This window comes from Grampus griseus (genome assembly GCF_964374135.1).
Source record: "Grampus griseus genome assembly, chromosome: 20".
NCBI classification, from domain to species: domain Eukaryota; kingdom Metazoa; phylum Chordata; class Mammalia; order Artiodactyla; family Delphinidae; genus Grampus; species Grampus griseus.
This window is the reverse complement of record NC_139014.1, coordinates 50,026,879-50,041,969: the sequence shown is the minus strand read 5'-3', so window position 1 is coordinate 50,041,969 and position 15,091 is coordinate 50,026,879. Positions and strand designations below refer to the sequence as shown.

The 15,091-nt window shown below is 38.9% G+C and overlaps 1 protein-coding gene across 4 annotated transcripts in view; it reads right to left on the bottom strand.

Annotated features, from left to right (window-relative positions):
• The window catches only part of METTL16 (methyltransferase 16, RNA N6-adenosine), a 63,447-nt gene that overhangs the window by 27,993 nt on the left and 20,363 nt on the right, over nt 1-15,091 (bottom strand). For all 4 annotated transcript variants that reach the window (XM_082678366.1, XM_082678369.1, XM_082678368.1 and 1 more), the window contains 3 exons: nt 12,055-12,195; nt 10,278-10,393; nt 6,711-6,853 (listed from right to left, as the gene is read on the bottom strand). In XM_082678366.1, coding sequence (XP_082534492.1) covers nt 6,711-6,853; nt 10,278-10,393; nt 12,055-12,195 — 400 coding nt within the window. The remainder of the gene's footprint in view (nt 1-6,710; nt 6,854-10,277; nt 10,394-12,054; nt 12,196-15,091) is intronic.

Here is a 15,091-nt window from a genome sequence, read left to right as displayed (position 1 = left end):
TTCTGCTGTACAGCAAAGTGACTCAGTTATACACATACAGACATTCTTTTTTATATTCTTTTCCATTATGGTTTATCCCAGGATACTGAATATAGTTCCCTGTACTATACAGTAGGACCTTGTTGTTTATCCATTCTATATGTAATAGTTTTCACCTACTAACTTCAAACTCCCACTTCATCCCTCCATCATCCCCTCTCCCCCCTGGCAACCAAAAGTCTGTTCTCTATGTCAGTGAGTCTGTTTCTGTTTCGTAGATAGGTTCATTTGTGCCATATTTTAGATTCCACATATAAGTGATACCATATGGTATTTGTCTTTCTCTCTCTGACTTCTTCACTTAGTATGATAATCTGCAGTCGCATCCATGTCCTGAACAGATTAGATCAGAGTCACCAAAAGCCAAGAAAAGGCCCAGAACAGAGACAAAAGAAAGATGCTACAAATTTCCTCAGGAAATGAAGGGAAGCAAATATTTAAATAACTCAGGCTTGTAATATGTCATTGGTACTTAACATGGGCTTGGCAGAGTTCATTTCTTTTAACTCTTACTGTAAGCTAAATAGTATATCATGAATCTTTTCTGTTTTTTTTTCTTTTTTTTTTTTTTTGGCCACACGGCTTGCAGGATCGTAGTTCCCCAACCAGGGATTGAACCCACGCCCTTGATGGTGAAAGTGCAGAGTCCTAACCACTGGACCACCAGGGAATTCCCTATCTTTTAAGATTGAATCTCATCAATATATCAACTTTTCTGCAAGTTATATTTTTTATAGAAAAAGCAGAAGTAATTGCGTGTATTAAAAACTGTTTTAGCTTCACTTTAAAAAAAAAAATGCCTACTGAGGGACTTCCCTCGTGGTCCAGTGGTAAAGAATCCGCCTTCCAATGCAGGGGACACAGGTTCAATCCCTGGTCAGAGAACTAAGATCCCACATGCCACGGGGCAACTAAGCCCGTGCGCCACAACTACTGAGCTCGCACGCCTCAACTAGAGCCCACGTGCCGCAAACTACAGAGCCCACTCGCCCTGGAGCCCACGCGCCACAACTAGATAAAAGCCCACGCACCACAACGAAAGATCCCGCAGGCCTCAACGAAGATCCTGTGTGCCGCAGGCAACTAAGACCTGACGCAGCCAGAAAAAAAAAAAAACCTACCCATTAGATCCTAGCTACTCTCAACAGGCATCTTGTGACAACTAATCAAAACGCACGTAGGAAAAAAAAATGAAAAGGAAGATCAGTTACCCAAGAGATTTTGAACCCATTATACTATTTTAATGATGAAAGTAGCACTCCACTCATTACAGCATTTAGTAATTCCTTAGAGACAGCAGGTTTCAAGAAAAATTATTTTGAAATTATTTCAAACGTATAGAAATTGCAAGGTTAGTACAAATGATTCCAGTACACTCTTCACCCAGATTCCCTGTACTTTGCCCCATTTGCTTGCTCTGTTTTTTTCTAAACCATTTGAGAGTTAGCTACAGACATCATCATGCCCCTAATGTTAAATATTTTGACATGTACATTTTAAAAACAAGGACAAAAAAATAAAAAATAAAAACAAGAACATTCTCTTTTATAACCACAGAACAATGATCAAATTGAGAAAATTGAACACTCATATGATACTATTATCTGGAATACAGTCCATACTCAAATTTCACCAATTATCCCAATAACGTCCTTCATGTCAATTTTCTCCCCTGATGCAAGATCCAATCTAGGATCATGCATTTCATTTACGTGTCAAGTCTCTTTAGTCTCTTTCAATCTGGAACAGTTCTGTGGTCGTTTTTTACTTTCACGACCTTAATATTTTTGAAAAATTGTCTTACAAAACCCCTCAAGTTGGTTTCTCTGAAATTTCCTCATAGATTCAGGTAAAACATTTTGGGCATGAAGAGCACAGAGGTGCTACGTGTCCTTCTAGGTGACCCCTGACCCCCATCAGGAGGTGATCACCTGGTCAAGGTGGTATCCCTCAGTCTCTCCACTATAAAGTTACCATATATCCCTTTGTAACTGAAATACTTTGTAACTGGGGAAATACTTTGAAACTATGAAAATATCCTGTTCCTCTTCAACTTTCCATTGTTGATTCCTCCATGAATCAATTATTACTATAATGATTGCAAAATAGTCATTTTTCTAATTTTATTATTCCTTCTACATTTATTAGCTGGCATTCTAGAGGAGCTTTTCCTCTATCCCCTTTGTATTTTATTTGCTTACTTTATTCAGTGGGTTATAATCCATTATTGTCATTATTCATTCTGAGCTTATATTGACCCATATTGTTCTTTTAACAATGTGGGAGATGGCTCCTATGTTCTTTTAACATTTAATACCATAAAAGGTATTATCCCAACCTTACAGACAAGGAAAATGAAGTGGCTTACCCTTTTATAAAGGTAAGTCAAAGTTTGTTGTAGAACTGGACAGTCTTTCAGCTGGAAAGTTAACTAAAAGCTCAGTTATAAAATTTACAATTGTTCCTTTTTGGTTTTTTTTAATTTTATTTTTGGCTATGTTGGGTCTTTGTTGCCTCACGCGGGCTTTCTCTAGTTGCAGTGAGCGGGGGCTACTCTTCATTGCTGTGCCCAGGCTTGCAGAGCACAGGCTCTAGGCATACAGGCTTCAGTATTTGTGGCGCGCAGGCTCTCGAGCGCAGGCTCGGTGGTTGTGGTGCACGGGCTTAGTTACTCCGCGGCATGTGAGATCTTCCTAGACCAGGGCTCGAACCAGTGTCCCCTGCATTAGCAGGCAGATTCTTAACCACTGTGCCACCAGGGAAGCCCTACAATTGTTCCTTGCAACCATCACTTACAGCACCCCATAACTATGCTAGCACCTAGTTTTAAGAAAAAAACAGAAAAGGAGGGGGACTTTGCATTAAAGTAAAATAACAGAGTACTCTTAACATTTCCTTTCAACACAGTAGACCATAGCATTTAAATCTACTGGATTCCTAAAATGGTCAAGAGTTTAAAAGATCCTATTTACTATTCATTATTATTTTTAATTACATCAAATACATATTCATTCAATTCTATGACTACCCTATGAGGTATGAGGTAGCTATTATTATCTCACTTTACCAATGAGAAAAAATTTAAAAGATAAGTCAAAGAGGGACTTCCCTGGCAGTCCATTGGTTAAGACTTCACCTTCCAATGCAGCAGGTGTGGGTTCGATCCCCTGGTCGGGGAGCTAAGATCCCACATGCCTCCTGGCCAGAAAACCAAAACATAAAACAGAAGCGATATTGAAATAAATTCAATAAAGACTTTAAAAATGGTCCACATCAAAAAAAAAAGTCAAAGAATCACATTTCAAAAGGCCTAGATTGTTTAATTTATTATCCATCACCAGATATGTGGATTTTACCCAGAACCAAGAAGTCTCCACCATCTGGCAGGGGGTAAGGAATGGAAAGGAAAAAGCAAAAACAGGGAGTAAAACCAGTATTAAGTTGGAACTTGGTAAATCTGGTTCCTGGAAAAATCACAGAATCACTGCCATAAAGGGCATCAGCTATAGACCTAATAACCAATGACAAGTGTAAAATCCAGGCCATAAGGGGTTTGATAAAGTCTGCTAATGTATTTAGAAGGTTAGGTGAGTGAGTCTCTAAAAAAAGAAAATGCTATTAGGACAAGCACTTGTAAATCTTCATCAACAGTAGAAAGGCCATCTAATAATGTCATATGTCAATTATACCTCAACAATAAAGAAAAGAAAAAAGAAAAGAAAAGGAGTAGAAAAGAAAAGGCTGTGTACTTAGAAGTCTAACTGCAGTCTGGGTTACAGAGGCTACACAGAATGGTGGAAAGAGCACTGGACCAGAATTAGGAGATCTGGGTCCCAAATTTCTAATCTGTACAACTAAGAGGTTGGATAACTTTCTCTCTCAAGGGCCTCCCAGCTGCAAAATTCCTTAAGATACAAAACTGCACTTGCTGCTGAGCGTGACTTAGGCAAGGCATGAATCATAACGGGGAGGTGAGGCATCTGGAGTGCCATCACTAAGATCAGTCCAACAAATTTAACTTATTTCACTCCATAATGTTACAAATTTGGCTTAATTTCTGCATTTCTTCAGGAACAAGAAGGGGGATAAGAAGCAGATGGTGGGGTTTAAATACTTGTTTTCAATCCCTTATTTTTCATAGCTTCAAAATATGCAGTTTCCACAGCATTTTAAAATTTGAGAGTTGCATAGTGGTATAAACATTATGTCAACTACAAAAATACGCAGGACATGAACTGGTAACATATACAAATGAAAGTCACCAAAGTATGACATGAAATTGTAAACAATATTTGTGAGCAAAACTCTTTCAAAAAACATTGCTCTATTTTCTTTTCAATGAAAATCACTTCATTCTTCCTTTCTTCCTTTTATCTTCCCTCTCAACCTGCCTGAGTCCTAACAGAGCAGACAAGACTGCTGAACCCTTTCTTTGTATGAATCGTAACTGGGTAACTTTTCCTATATGTGACACCAACCTTGAAATGGTTGACTCTTCAGAGACATGATGGGCTCTAGCAATTTACCCTTCCCAGCAAACGTTCACCTTTCATTCAATTTGTGGGCTGCCACAGAGCCAGGTACAGGCGTACTTGGAACGTATTGACCAGTTTCTTCTCTCTTAGAATGGTGTTCATTTAAAACATATTTTTTGTAGTTCAAATGGAACTTTGGCAATAATAGAAACTTACTGATTAATAGGCTCCTGAAAACAACCTTCCCCATTTTGTTGAATGACTCCAGTTCCCTCAAAAGCTGACAGATACTGCAATGGCCACATGGCCCTGGTTACCTACTGTCATGAGTCTCAGTGCTCTGTTGCTTTAAGTTTACTTTACTTACTCAGACTCTTCTCAATGCTCAGTATAACTTAAGGCTCTTTCTTCCTCACACCCTAATGTGTTTTTTTTTTTAATTGGGGTATAGTTGCTTTACAATGTTGTGTTAGTTTCTGCTGTACAGTGGAGTGAATCAGCTATATGTATACATATGTCCCCTCTTTTTTGGATTTCCTTCCCATTTAGGTCACCTCAGAGCATTAAGTAAAGTTCCCTGTGCTATACAGCAGGTTCTCATTAGTTATCTATTTTATACATATTAGTGTATATGTGTCGATCCTAATCTCCTAATTCACTCCATCCCTCTCTTCTCCCCTTGGTGTCCATACATTTGTTCTCTATGTCTGTGTCTCTATTTCTGCCTTGCAAACAGGTGCATCTGCACCATTTTTCGTTGAAGAAATCAATTTAAGGCAAAAATTTATTAACCTTTGGCTTTAATATTGTGTAAATTTTCTGAGGCAGATCATCCAAGAATCCAGTTGCTTTCCATATTTAAATAAACTCACATTTAACAAATCAGGCTATTTGCTGATTTTGAAACTGGCCTACTAAAATAAGCGGCTTTAAACACGTATAAATCCAAAAGGGGGGGGAAAAAAGGCTTCCCTACTTAGCAATTCCAGTTCTGGGTATTCACCCAGAATAATTCGAAGCAGGGTCTTAAGAAATATTTGTATATCCATGTTCCTAGCCACGTTATCCACAATAGCCAAAACGTGGAAGTAACCCAAGTGTCCACCAACAGATAAACGGATAAACAAAATGTAGTATATACATACAATGTAATATTAATATTATTCAGCCCTAGAAAGGAAGGAAATTCTGAAACATGCTATAACGTGGATGAATACTGAGGACTTGACGCTAAGGGAAAGAAGCCAGTCATAAAGGGACAAATATGATTCCACTTACATAACGTACCTCAAATAGTCAAATTCACAGAGATGGAAAGAAGAATGGTGGTTGCCAGGGGTTATGGGAAGAGAGGGAATGGGGACTGGTTGTTTAATGGGTACAGAGTTTTAGTTTTACAAGAAGAAAGAGTTCTGGAGGTTAGCTGCACAACAATATGAATGTACTTAATGCTACTGAACTGTACACTTTAAAAATGGTTAAGATGGTAAATTTTATGTTATGCATATTTTACCACAATTTTAAAAAATTCTTCTCTATGTCACAAAGCTAAATCCTAGGGTTGAAAGCCCTTTTAGTCTGAACTACCACATTATCCATCATTTTACCGACACTCGGCAGGGTGAGAAGTCAAGCGAGACAAATAGCTCTTTCTGAGTACCTTATGCTGCTTAATGACAGGTGTGTTGTCCGAAATAATTAGCTTTTAAAAAGGAATAGCCTTAACTCTCCTCTGGAGCTGGTTAGTGACTTCAGTTTCCCTTCATTAAGTTCTTGACAGCTCAATGTCCTCACATCTGTCATCGTTTGAGAGACTGATTCCAAGAACATAAATTGCTTCAAGGACTAGGCAACAAATTTATTCTGGTTCATGGGGCAGATCTGAACCCATCTGTTTTCTAATCAAAAGCCATATTTGAATCAGTTTGTTCCATCACAGGACCATACTAATGGGAGCAACACAATAATATGGTATTTTCCTCCTTTCTATCCATGCACTGTAGATGATTACAGGAAACACAAATCAATTACAGGCATGAGAGCATCCTCAGAAACAAGGTCTTTGCAGACCGTAGGACCTTCTACCTTTTCAGGTTTTATCTGTTTATTCTTCAGACCACAGTGATTTTGTTTCCTCTCATTGACATGGTTTCTTCCTGAATTACATAGTCGATAATACTCTTATTACCAACTTACCTTAATCTTTTTTGAAGCTGTAAACTGTCGTGGATGATCCTTTTAACAAACTCTAATTCGCCTCCTTCTGCCATGATCTCTGTGATCCCTCCTGTATTTACTGAGCTAGGTGGGGGTCTTCGAGGGTTTCGAGAGTTTACTCCCTGAACAACACAACAACAACAACAAACCCTGGTGAAAAACCTTTACACCTTAAGGTAAGGTGACTGTAACCTAGTTTTACACAAGAATGCTTACACATAATTTCCGTTTCCAGGTATCATGCTAGATTTGGGATTTAAAAATCGTATAATCTTGGCATTTGAAACAATGGCATTCATGCAAATACTCCCTCCCAGGGTCTTTACCTTCCATCTTTGTGATTAAACATACTAACATTTTACCTTTTTTTTTTTTTTTTTTTGCGGTACGCGGGCCTCTCACTGCTGTGGCCTCTCCCGTTGTGGAGCGCAGGCTCAGCGGCCATGCCTCAAGGGCCCAGCCGCTCCACGGCATGTGGGATCTTCCCGGACTGGGGCACGAACCCGTGTCCCCCACATTGGTAGGCGAACTCTCAACCACTGTGCCACCAGGGAAGCCCCATTTTATCTTTTTATCTAGCCAATTCTGTCACTTTTTCTTTATGTTTTCTCTCTTGGTATCATACACTGAAAATATTCCAACCAAAGATTATATAAATATTTTTTTGTTTTCTTCTAGTATTTTATGGTGTCACTTTTTTTTTTTTTTGCAGTACGCGGGCCTCTCACTGTTGTGGCCTCTCCCATTGCGGAGCACAGGCTCCGGACGCGCAGGCTCAGCGGCCATGGCTCACAGGCCTAGCCACTCCACGGCATGTGGGATCTTCCCAGACTGGGGCACGAACCCGTGTCCCCTGCATTGGCAGGTGGACTCTCAACCACTGTGCCACCAGGGAAACCCTATGGTGCCACTTTTAAAATTTAAATATTTAATCCACTCCTACCTCACACCATATAAAAAAAAACCCAAATAGATCAAAGATTTAAATGTAAAAAGCTAAAACAATAAAACTCTTAGAAGAAAATATAGGAGTAAATCTTCATGACCTTGCATTAGGCAATGGTTTCTTAGATATGACACCAAAAGCATAAGCAACAGAAGAGAAAATAGATAAACTGGACTTCCTCAAAATAAAAACTTCCAGGCTGCAAGGGACACCATCAAGAAAATGAAAAGACAACCCACAGAATGGGAGAAAATATTCGCAAATAATATATCTAATGAGGGATTTGCATATAGAATACATAAAGAATTCTTACAACAATAATAAAAAGAAAAATAACCCAATTTAAATGGGCAAAGGATCTGAATAGGCATTTCTCCAAAGAAGATACACAAATGGCCAATAAGCACACAAAATGATATTCCATATCATTAGCCATTAGGGACGTGCACATTAAAACCATGATGAGATGCTACTTCATACTCTCTAGGATGGCTATAATCAAGAAGACAGATAAAAACAAGTGTTGACAAAGATGTGGAGAAATTGGAACTCTCATACACTACTCATAGTGGAATAAAAAATGGTGCAGCCATTTTGGATAACATTCTGGCAGTTCCTCAAACAATTAAACATAGAGTTACCATATGACCCAGTGATTCCACTCCTAGGTATACACCTCAGAGAAATGAAAACATGTTCACACAACACTTGTACATGAATGCTCACAGCAGCATTGTTCAAAATAGCCAAAAAGTGAATAAAACCCAAATGTCCATCAACAGATGAATGTATCAGTAAAACGTGATATTTCCATATAATGGAATATTATTCGGCAATAAAAAGAAATGAAGTACTGATACATGCTACAATATGGATGAAGCTTGAAAACATATTATGCTTAGTGAGAGAAGTCAGCCACAAAAGGCCACATATTACATGATTCCATTTTTATGAAATATCCGAAACAGGCAACTCCACAGAAACAGAAAGTAGACTGATGGTTGCCTAGGACTAAGGGGGCTGCAAGGAAACCGAGAGTAATTGCTAATGAGTGTGGGTTTTTTTTTTTTTTTTTTGAGTGTGGGTTTTTACTTTTGTTTTTTTCGCGGGGTGGGTGATGAAAATGCTCTAAAATTGATTGTGGTGATGGCTGCACAACTCTGTGGATATACTAAAAATAATTAAATTCTACCCTTTAAGTGGGTGAATTGATGGCACGTAAATTGTATTTCAGTAAAGTTGCTATAAAAAGATATTTATTTCTGGTGCTAGTTATAGTCTATTTCTTCATCTGGATGCTGGTTCTATAAGAATATTCACTCTGGAAAATCCAGTTTACACTCATGGCATGTGTACTTTTATGTACATATGTTGTATCTCAACTTTTTTTTTTTTTTTTTTTTTTTGCGGTACGCGGGCCTCTCACTGCTGTGGCCCCTCCCGCTGCGGAGCACAGGCTCCGGACGCGCAGGCTCAGCGGCCATGGCTCACGGGCCCAGCTGCTCCGCGGCATGTGGGATCCTCCCGGACCGGGGCACGAACCCGCGTCCCCTGCATCGGCAGGCGGACTCTCAACCACTGTGCCACCAGGGAAGCCCATGTATCTCAACATTTTTTAAAAGAAATGTACACCAGGATGTGGCTATTTTATCAATAGTTCTCAAATTTATCTGCACTGAAGGCTAAAATTTAGATTTCTTAAATCCTGCTTCACTTCATGTTCCAATCTAGAATGTTGGTATTGCTAATAAATTTCTGCCCACTTCCCCTCCCTGCCCGCAACCAAATTTAATCCATCTGGAATTTATTTTGTTATGAGGTATGTAAATGGTACTTAAGAGTATCTGAGTGATTCTAAAAACAATTTATTCTCTCAAAGTTTTAAGCATACACACCCCCTCGTTTCCTTCTGATTAATATTATTCACTTTCTATTAATTCTTCTCTAGATGAAGGAAAACTTAGGTTAAATCAATAATATTTTATTGATTTTTAATAGGTTAGTTTTCTTAGCCAATGCATCTTTCCATATTCATAAGCAAATATATTTTATTTCATGAAATGAATATATTCATTTCAAGTTGGAAAGACTAAATAAGACATTTGTTTGCTATCAAATGACAGCTGGCAGTAAAACCAGTGACCCTCTCCTTAAGCCAATAAGCCCAATGCAGTAGACTGTAACCTAAGTTGGTCCAATCAGAAGAAATCCAAATGTTAAATGGTTTGGGGAAGAAAAGAGCTCTCTTCTCACCCTCTCCCACTCCCCAAATATTACTCTGCCACAAGTAAACGAGCCTGAGAACAAAAACAACCAAGGGCCCGATAAGAGCCAAGGGGAACCTGAAAAAACAGAGTCTCAGCCTTGATATTATTATGAACTCCTCGATCAAACTGTTCCTGAAGTCCATGCTATTGCTGGATTTCTCAGATATGTAAACCAATAAACTTTCTTGTTAAGTCAATCTGAATTGGGTTTTCAGGTGTTTGATACCAGAAGCATCCTAACTGATACAGCTTCCAAAATAAAAGTTGCTCTTATCTTGCAACAAGGAAAACTTAACTAAATATTCCACTACTTTAAAGCAGAAGATATCTTACCTTGGCTTCCAACTGATTGGCAAAAAAGGGAGGGTTGCACATGCAAAAGTCATAGATTATCTCAGATTCTTCTTTAAGAGCATCCATCAGGAGTGTCTTCTGTGGTACTTTTACCACTAGGAGAAAAAACAGAGACTGTTAACTACGATTACGACTGTGGTAGTTTTCAAATATGTCCACATATTCTTTGCTACTAGTTCCTTCAAGAGGTAGAGTTCGATTTCCCTCTCCTTGAGTGTAGCTTCACTCAATGACTCGCTTTTACTGAAGAGAATGTGATGAGCGTGATAGGGTATCACTTCTGACGCTAGGTCATAAAAAGCAATCCGGCTTCCTCCTTGTCTTATCTCTTAAACTACTTGCTCTAGGAGAGGCCAGCTGACACGCTGTAATGATGCTCAAGTAGCCCTGAGGAGAGATCCACATGGCAATGAACTAAAGCTTGCTGCCAAAAGCAATGTAAGTGAGCCATCTGGAAAGCACATCTCTACCCCCAGGCTTTCAGAGGGCAGCCTCATGAAAGACTCTGAACCAGAACCACCCAGCTAGGCCACACCCAAACTCCTGACCCACAGGAACCACGAGATTATTAATAAATGTTTATTGTTTAATAACCATGTCTCTGCCAGATTTTGGAGTAATTTGTAACACAGGAATGGATAACTAAAAAACTCATTAATAATATATTAATATCTCCCCTTGCGATATGTTTAACACTAGTAAGAAAAGCCTATTTCTTCCAAAGAGAGATATAAAGTCTCTTTAATGACAAAAAACAAAAACAAAAAACCCAGCCCTTTATATATATACAATAAGCACAGAGGTAAAAATTAACTAAGCATTAAGGAGATTTGACTATTTGTAGCACAGTTCCATGTACTAAAATAAAAAAGACAGCATAATTTAATCAAAAGCAGGATTTTCTTCCTTTTAAAAATCTTGGTGACTAGGTTACTTTATACACAATTGATTCTCATCTTTAGTGGTAGCTGTGTTCTATAGTCACCACGAACGCTGAATTAGTGAATACTAAACCACTAGCTCCTAAGAGAAATACATGATTAGGTAAGTTTGAGCCTCTGGTCCCAACATTTTCATCAACCGATCAATACATATCCTTACTCATTCATCAACATTGAACTCATGGCCGACAGTACTATAACATGTCTGAACGAAACTTATCTGGCACATGTATTTTCTCTGTAAGGCACATCATGGCCTTCTTGTACTTAGGAACGCTAGGCAGTACTTAAGCACTGTTTTAGGGGACATTATAAACAGCAACATCACCAATAAAAGCACAAAACTGCAAAAAAAAAAAAAAAGAAAAAGTGGTACTAAACAGACCATGAAAAGGACACTTGTTTACAGTATGAGAGCTGAAACAAGACAGCAGGGCATTGCCTTGTCCAACTTCAGCTAGGAACACGCATGCTGGGTGACTCAAATTTTTTGCTGCTTTGCACGTGTCTGTGAATGATCACAAAAGTACCATGAGTATTGATGTGGAGGCTAAAAATAGCCCCTAGTAGGCACACTTTAGCAAGTAGGCAAATTCACAAACACAGAATTCACAAATTATGAGGATCGACTGTATTTACTCTGTTTCCTTCTGAGTTAATTCTGGTAACAAAGGAGCAAACCAAATTACAATGTACCAGATTGTTTTAAATTACCAAAGTTTGTATATTAAAGCAGAAGACAATGAGATGTGTTAAATTAGAAAGACAGGTTAATAAACAAAGCTTGAAAGGAGTATTTATTCTACAGAGCTAACCTTTTATAAGATCCGATAAGTTATTCTGTTCCACATTCTTCTTTGCATAGTTGAAGCACATGTCATCTACTTCTGTTGCAAGGAAATACCAGCCATTTAAGGTTGTTCCAAGTAAAGGATAGATGCAGGATGCCCCAGTACCTAGTACGGTAGGAATTCAAAACACATTGCACACACCTGAGAGGAAGGTGAGCCCAACAAGCAAAAACACCATTCTTCACTTCTTAGAATTTCTTATAGCCTTAACAGCTTAAACCACAAGCTGGTACTGATTACACACATACTGTGGCTACTGGCTTCATGTATGTTAGTCTTAACTCATAATTAGATTCAAATTTCCTAGAGGGTAGAAACCTTGCTGTCTTCTTTGTATGCTGTACGTAAAATGAAGTTTGCATAATTGGCTGGTGATCAAGAAATACGTGACTGACTAACTGAAAATTGTCAAAGCAATTTAATTTACTTTATAAAAAGTCTTCATTTTAAATCTCTCCCAAACTTGATTTTCTTGAAAGAAATCAGTGTTATTTGTTAAAACACCACAGTAATATCTTAAAATAGATCAATGTATACATCCCATTCTACAAAAGCAGAAAAAAATACATAGGGTATAAAATTTTTATAATATTAAACCACCCAATTCCCCTCATATCTATCTGTAAGTTGTTACCTGAAGGAAACCAGAAGTTAAACAAAACAAAAAAACCCTAAAAACTAAAGAGAGGATTCATTTCTTAGATGTGGAGACATGGAAAAACATTTGATCCAGATCCAAAACATCAGTCATTGGCTTGCCCCACCATAGTTTCAAGGGAGACATTCAAAGGCAAATGGTCCAGGCAAAAACCTCTCTGACAGCTAGGGTTTGGTTCTAAACTTGCATGTAGAACCTCTAACCATAGACTGGACAAGTATATGTTTGAGTATATACTAACCACAAATAATTGCTTTTACAACCTTTAACTGATCTTGGCCAGTAAGATCCTAAAGAGCATACTCAAGAGAAGAAAAGCTGGTATTCTTGGAGGCCCACAGTAGTCAGCCCATACTAGCCATTCCACGCCCACTTTCCACTGACCACATCATGGTGCCAGTCTAGTCTTCTAAGGATTTGGCAGGAAGAGCTGGAGGCCAGAGATACTCCTAACCCAGAGGAAAGCCAGTCTCATCTTACTGCTTCCTCATTAAGTACTCAGAACAGACTAGTAAAAGACATGACAACAAGTGATAGCCAGAACATTTAAGCTCTGACAGTCACAGTGATTGCTACACTCCCTATCATGTTCACCTAACAGCATCCTGGCCCTGATGCTACTGGGCAAACATCTCCTTGGGGATGTGGGAGGTGGTGCAGGAAGGAGTGGTAAAGGGTACTCAAGCTCCTCTCAGAGTTCACAATTATTTAGCCCCTGCTAGCCACTCAGAATAAGGAAATTAAGGAAATTTAAGTAGCACTTCCAGCTCTGTAGAAAAAAAAATCCAAACCAGATCCCAGGCCCTTGATTCTCATACAACTACCTCTCTCTTCGTACTTCAATTTCATTTAAAAGGAGAAAGAAAAAAGGACACCTTCCCTCAGCTGCCCTAATATCAGGTGCCAAGAGGGTAATAAACGCAGGTAAAAGACCTGTCCTTCGCCAAAAAAAATCAGGTTTCTCAATTCTTAAGACCAGAAGACTTGCATTCTAACATCCTGATCCCCTCTGAAAGGTGAATGACATTTAAAAAAATATTTATTTATTTATTTTTGGCTGTGTTGGGTCTTTGTTACTGCACGCGGGCCATCTCTAGTTGCGGCAAGCAGGGGCTACTCTTCATTGCGGTGTGCAGGCTTCTCATTGTGGTGGCTTCTCTTGTTGCGGAGCACGGGCTCTAGGCACGTGGGCTTCAGTAGTTGCAGCACGTGGGCTCAGTAGTTGTGGCTCGCGGGCTCTAGAGCGCAGGGTCAGTAGTTGTGGTGCACAGGCTTAGTTACTCCACGGCATGTGGGATCTTCCTGGACCACGGCTCGAACCCGTGTCCCCTGCATTGGCAGGCGGATTCTTAACCACTGTGCCACCAGGGAAGCCCATGAATGACATTTTTAAATGGGTAATAATCCTTGTAATGATAAATAAAAATGAAAAGTTTATAACCATAGAATTAGAGCAAACTAATGGAGTCTGGGGGAAGAATTTATATAAAACCCTAATTAGAATGAATGTGATTTCAGCAAGAGTGCCCCTTGTGAAGAGCTAAAATCCATTAACCTCCTATATCCCCAAGTGTTATTTTAGAGGGTTTGGGGCATAATTAAAATAAATTAGTACTAAATAGGCTCTCAAGCTTTTAAAGCTTTTTATAACCCATCAGCCAATCTTCTGCCATGAACATAAAAGAAAAAAAACTTTTGTTAAACCCCATTATTTTTACATAGTGCTTAGTTCATACTGGATGTTCAGAATTTTGAATGTTGAAAGAATGATGTATTTATACATCGACATTCAACAAATCATTTACTGAACACCTACTGTGTGCCAGAAACTTTGCTAGGCTTTTGGATATTATAGTAAGCAAAAAAGTAATAGGCTCTGTACTTTGTAATCTAGTGGCAGAGAAAGACATTAATCAATCAGACAAGTGAATGTGTAGTTTAAAACTAAAAAAAATGCCATGAAGGAAAAAACATCATTTTCTAAAGCTCATATTCAAGGAACCTATCTTATGCTGGAAGGTCAGAGAAGGTTTTCTTGAGAAAATAAGGCTTGAGTTGACAACTACAGTACAAATAAGAATTAATGAGGTGAAGGTGGGAAGTTCCAGGCAGAAGGAACAACATGTACAAAGGCCTGGAATCATGACATCTTATTAGAACAAGTGCCAAAAACATAAAAGAGAAGAATATAAGATGAGGCTTAGAGGGACTTCCCTGGTGGCGTAGTGGTTAAGAATCCGCCTGCGGGGACTTCCCTGGTGGCACAGTGGTTGAGAGTCTGCCTGCCAATGCAGGGGACACAGGTTCGCGCCTTGGTCTGGGAGGATCCCACATGCTGCAGAG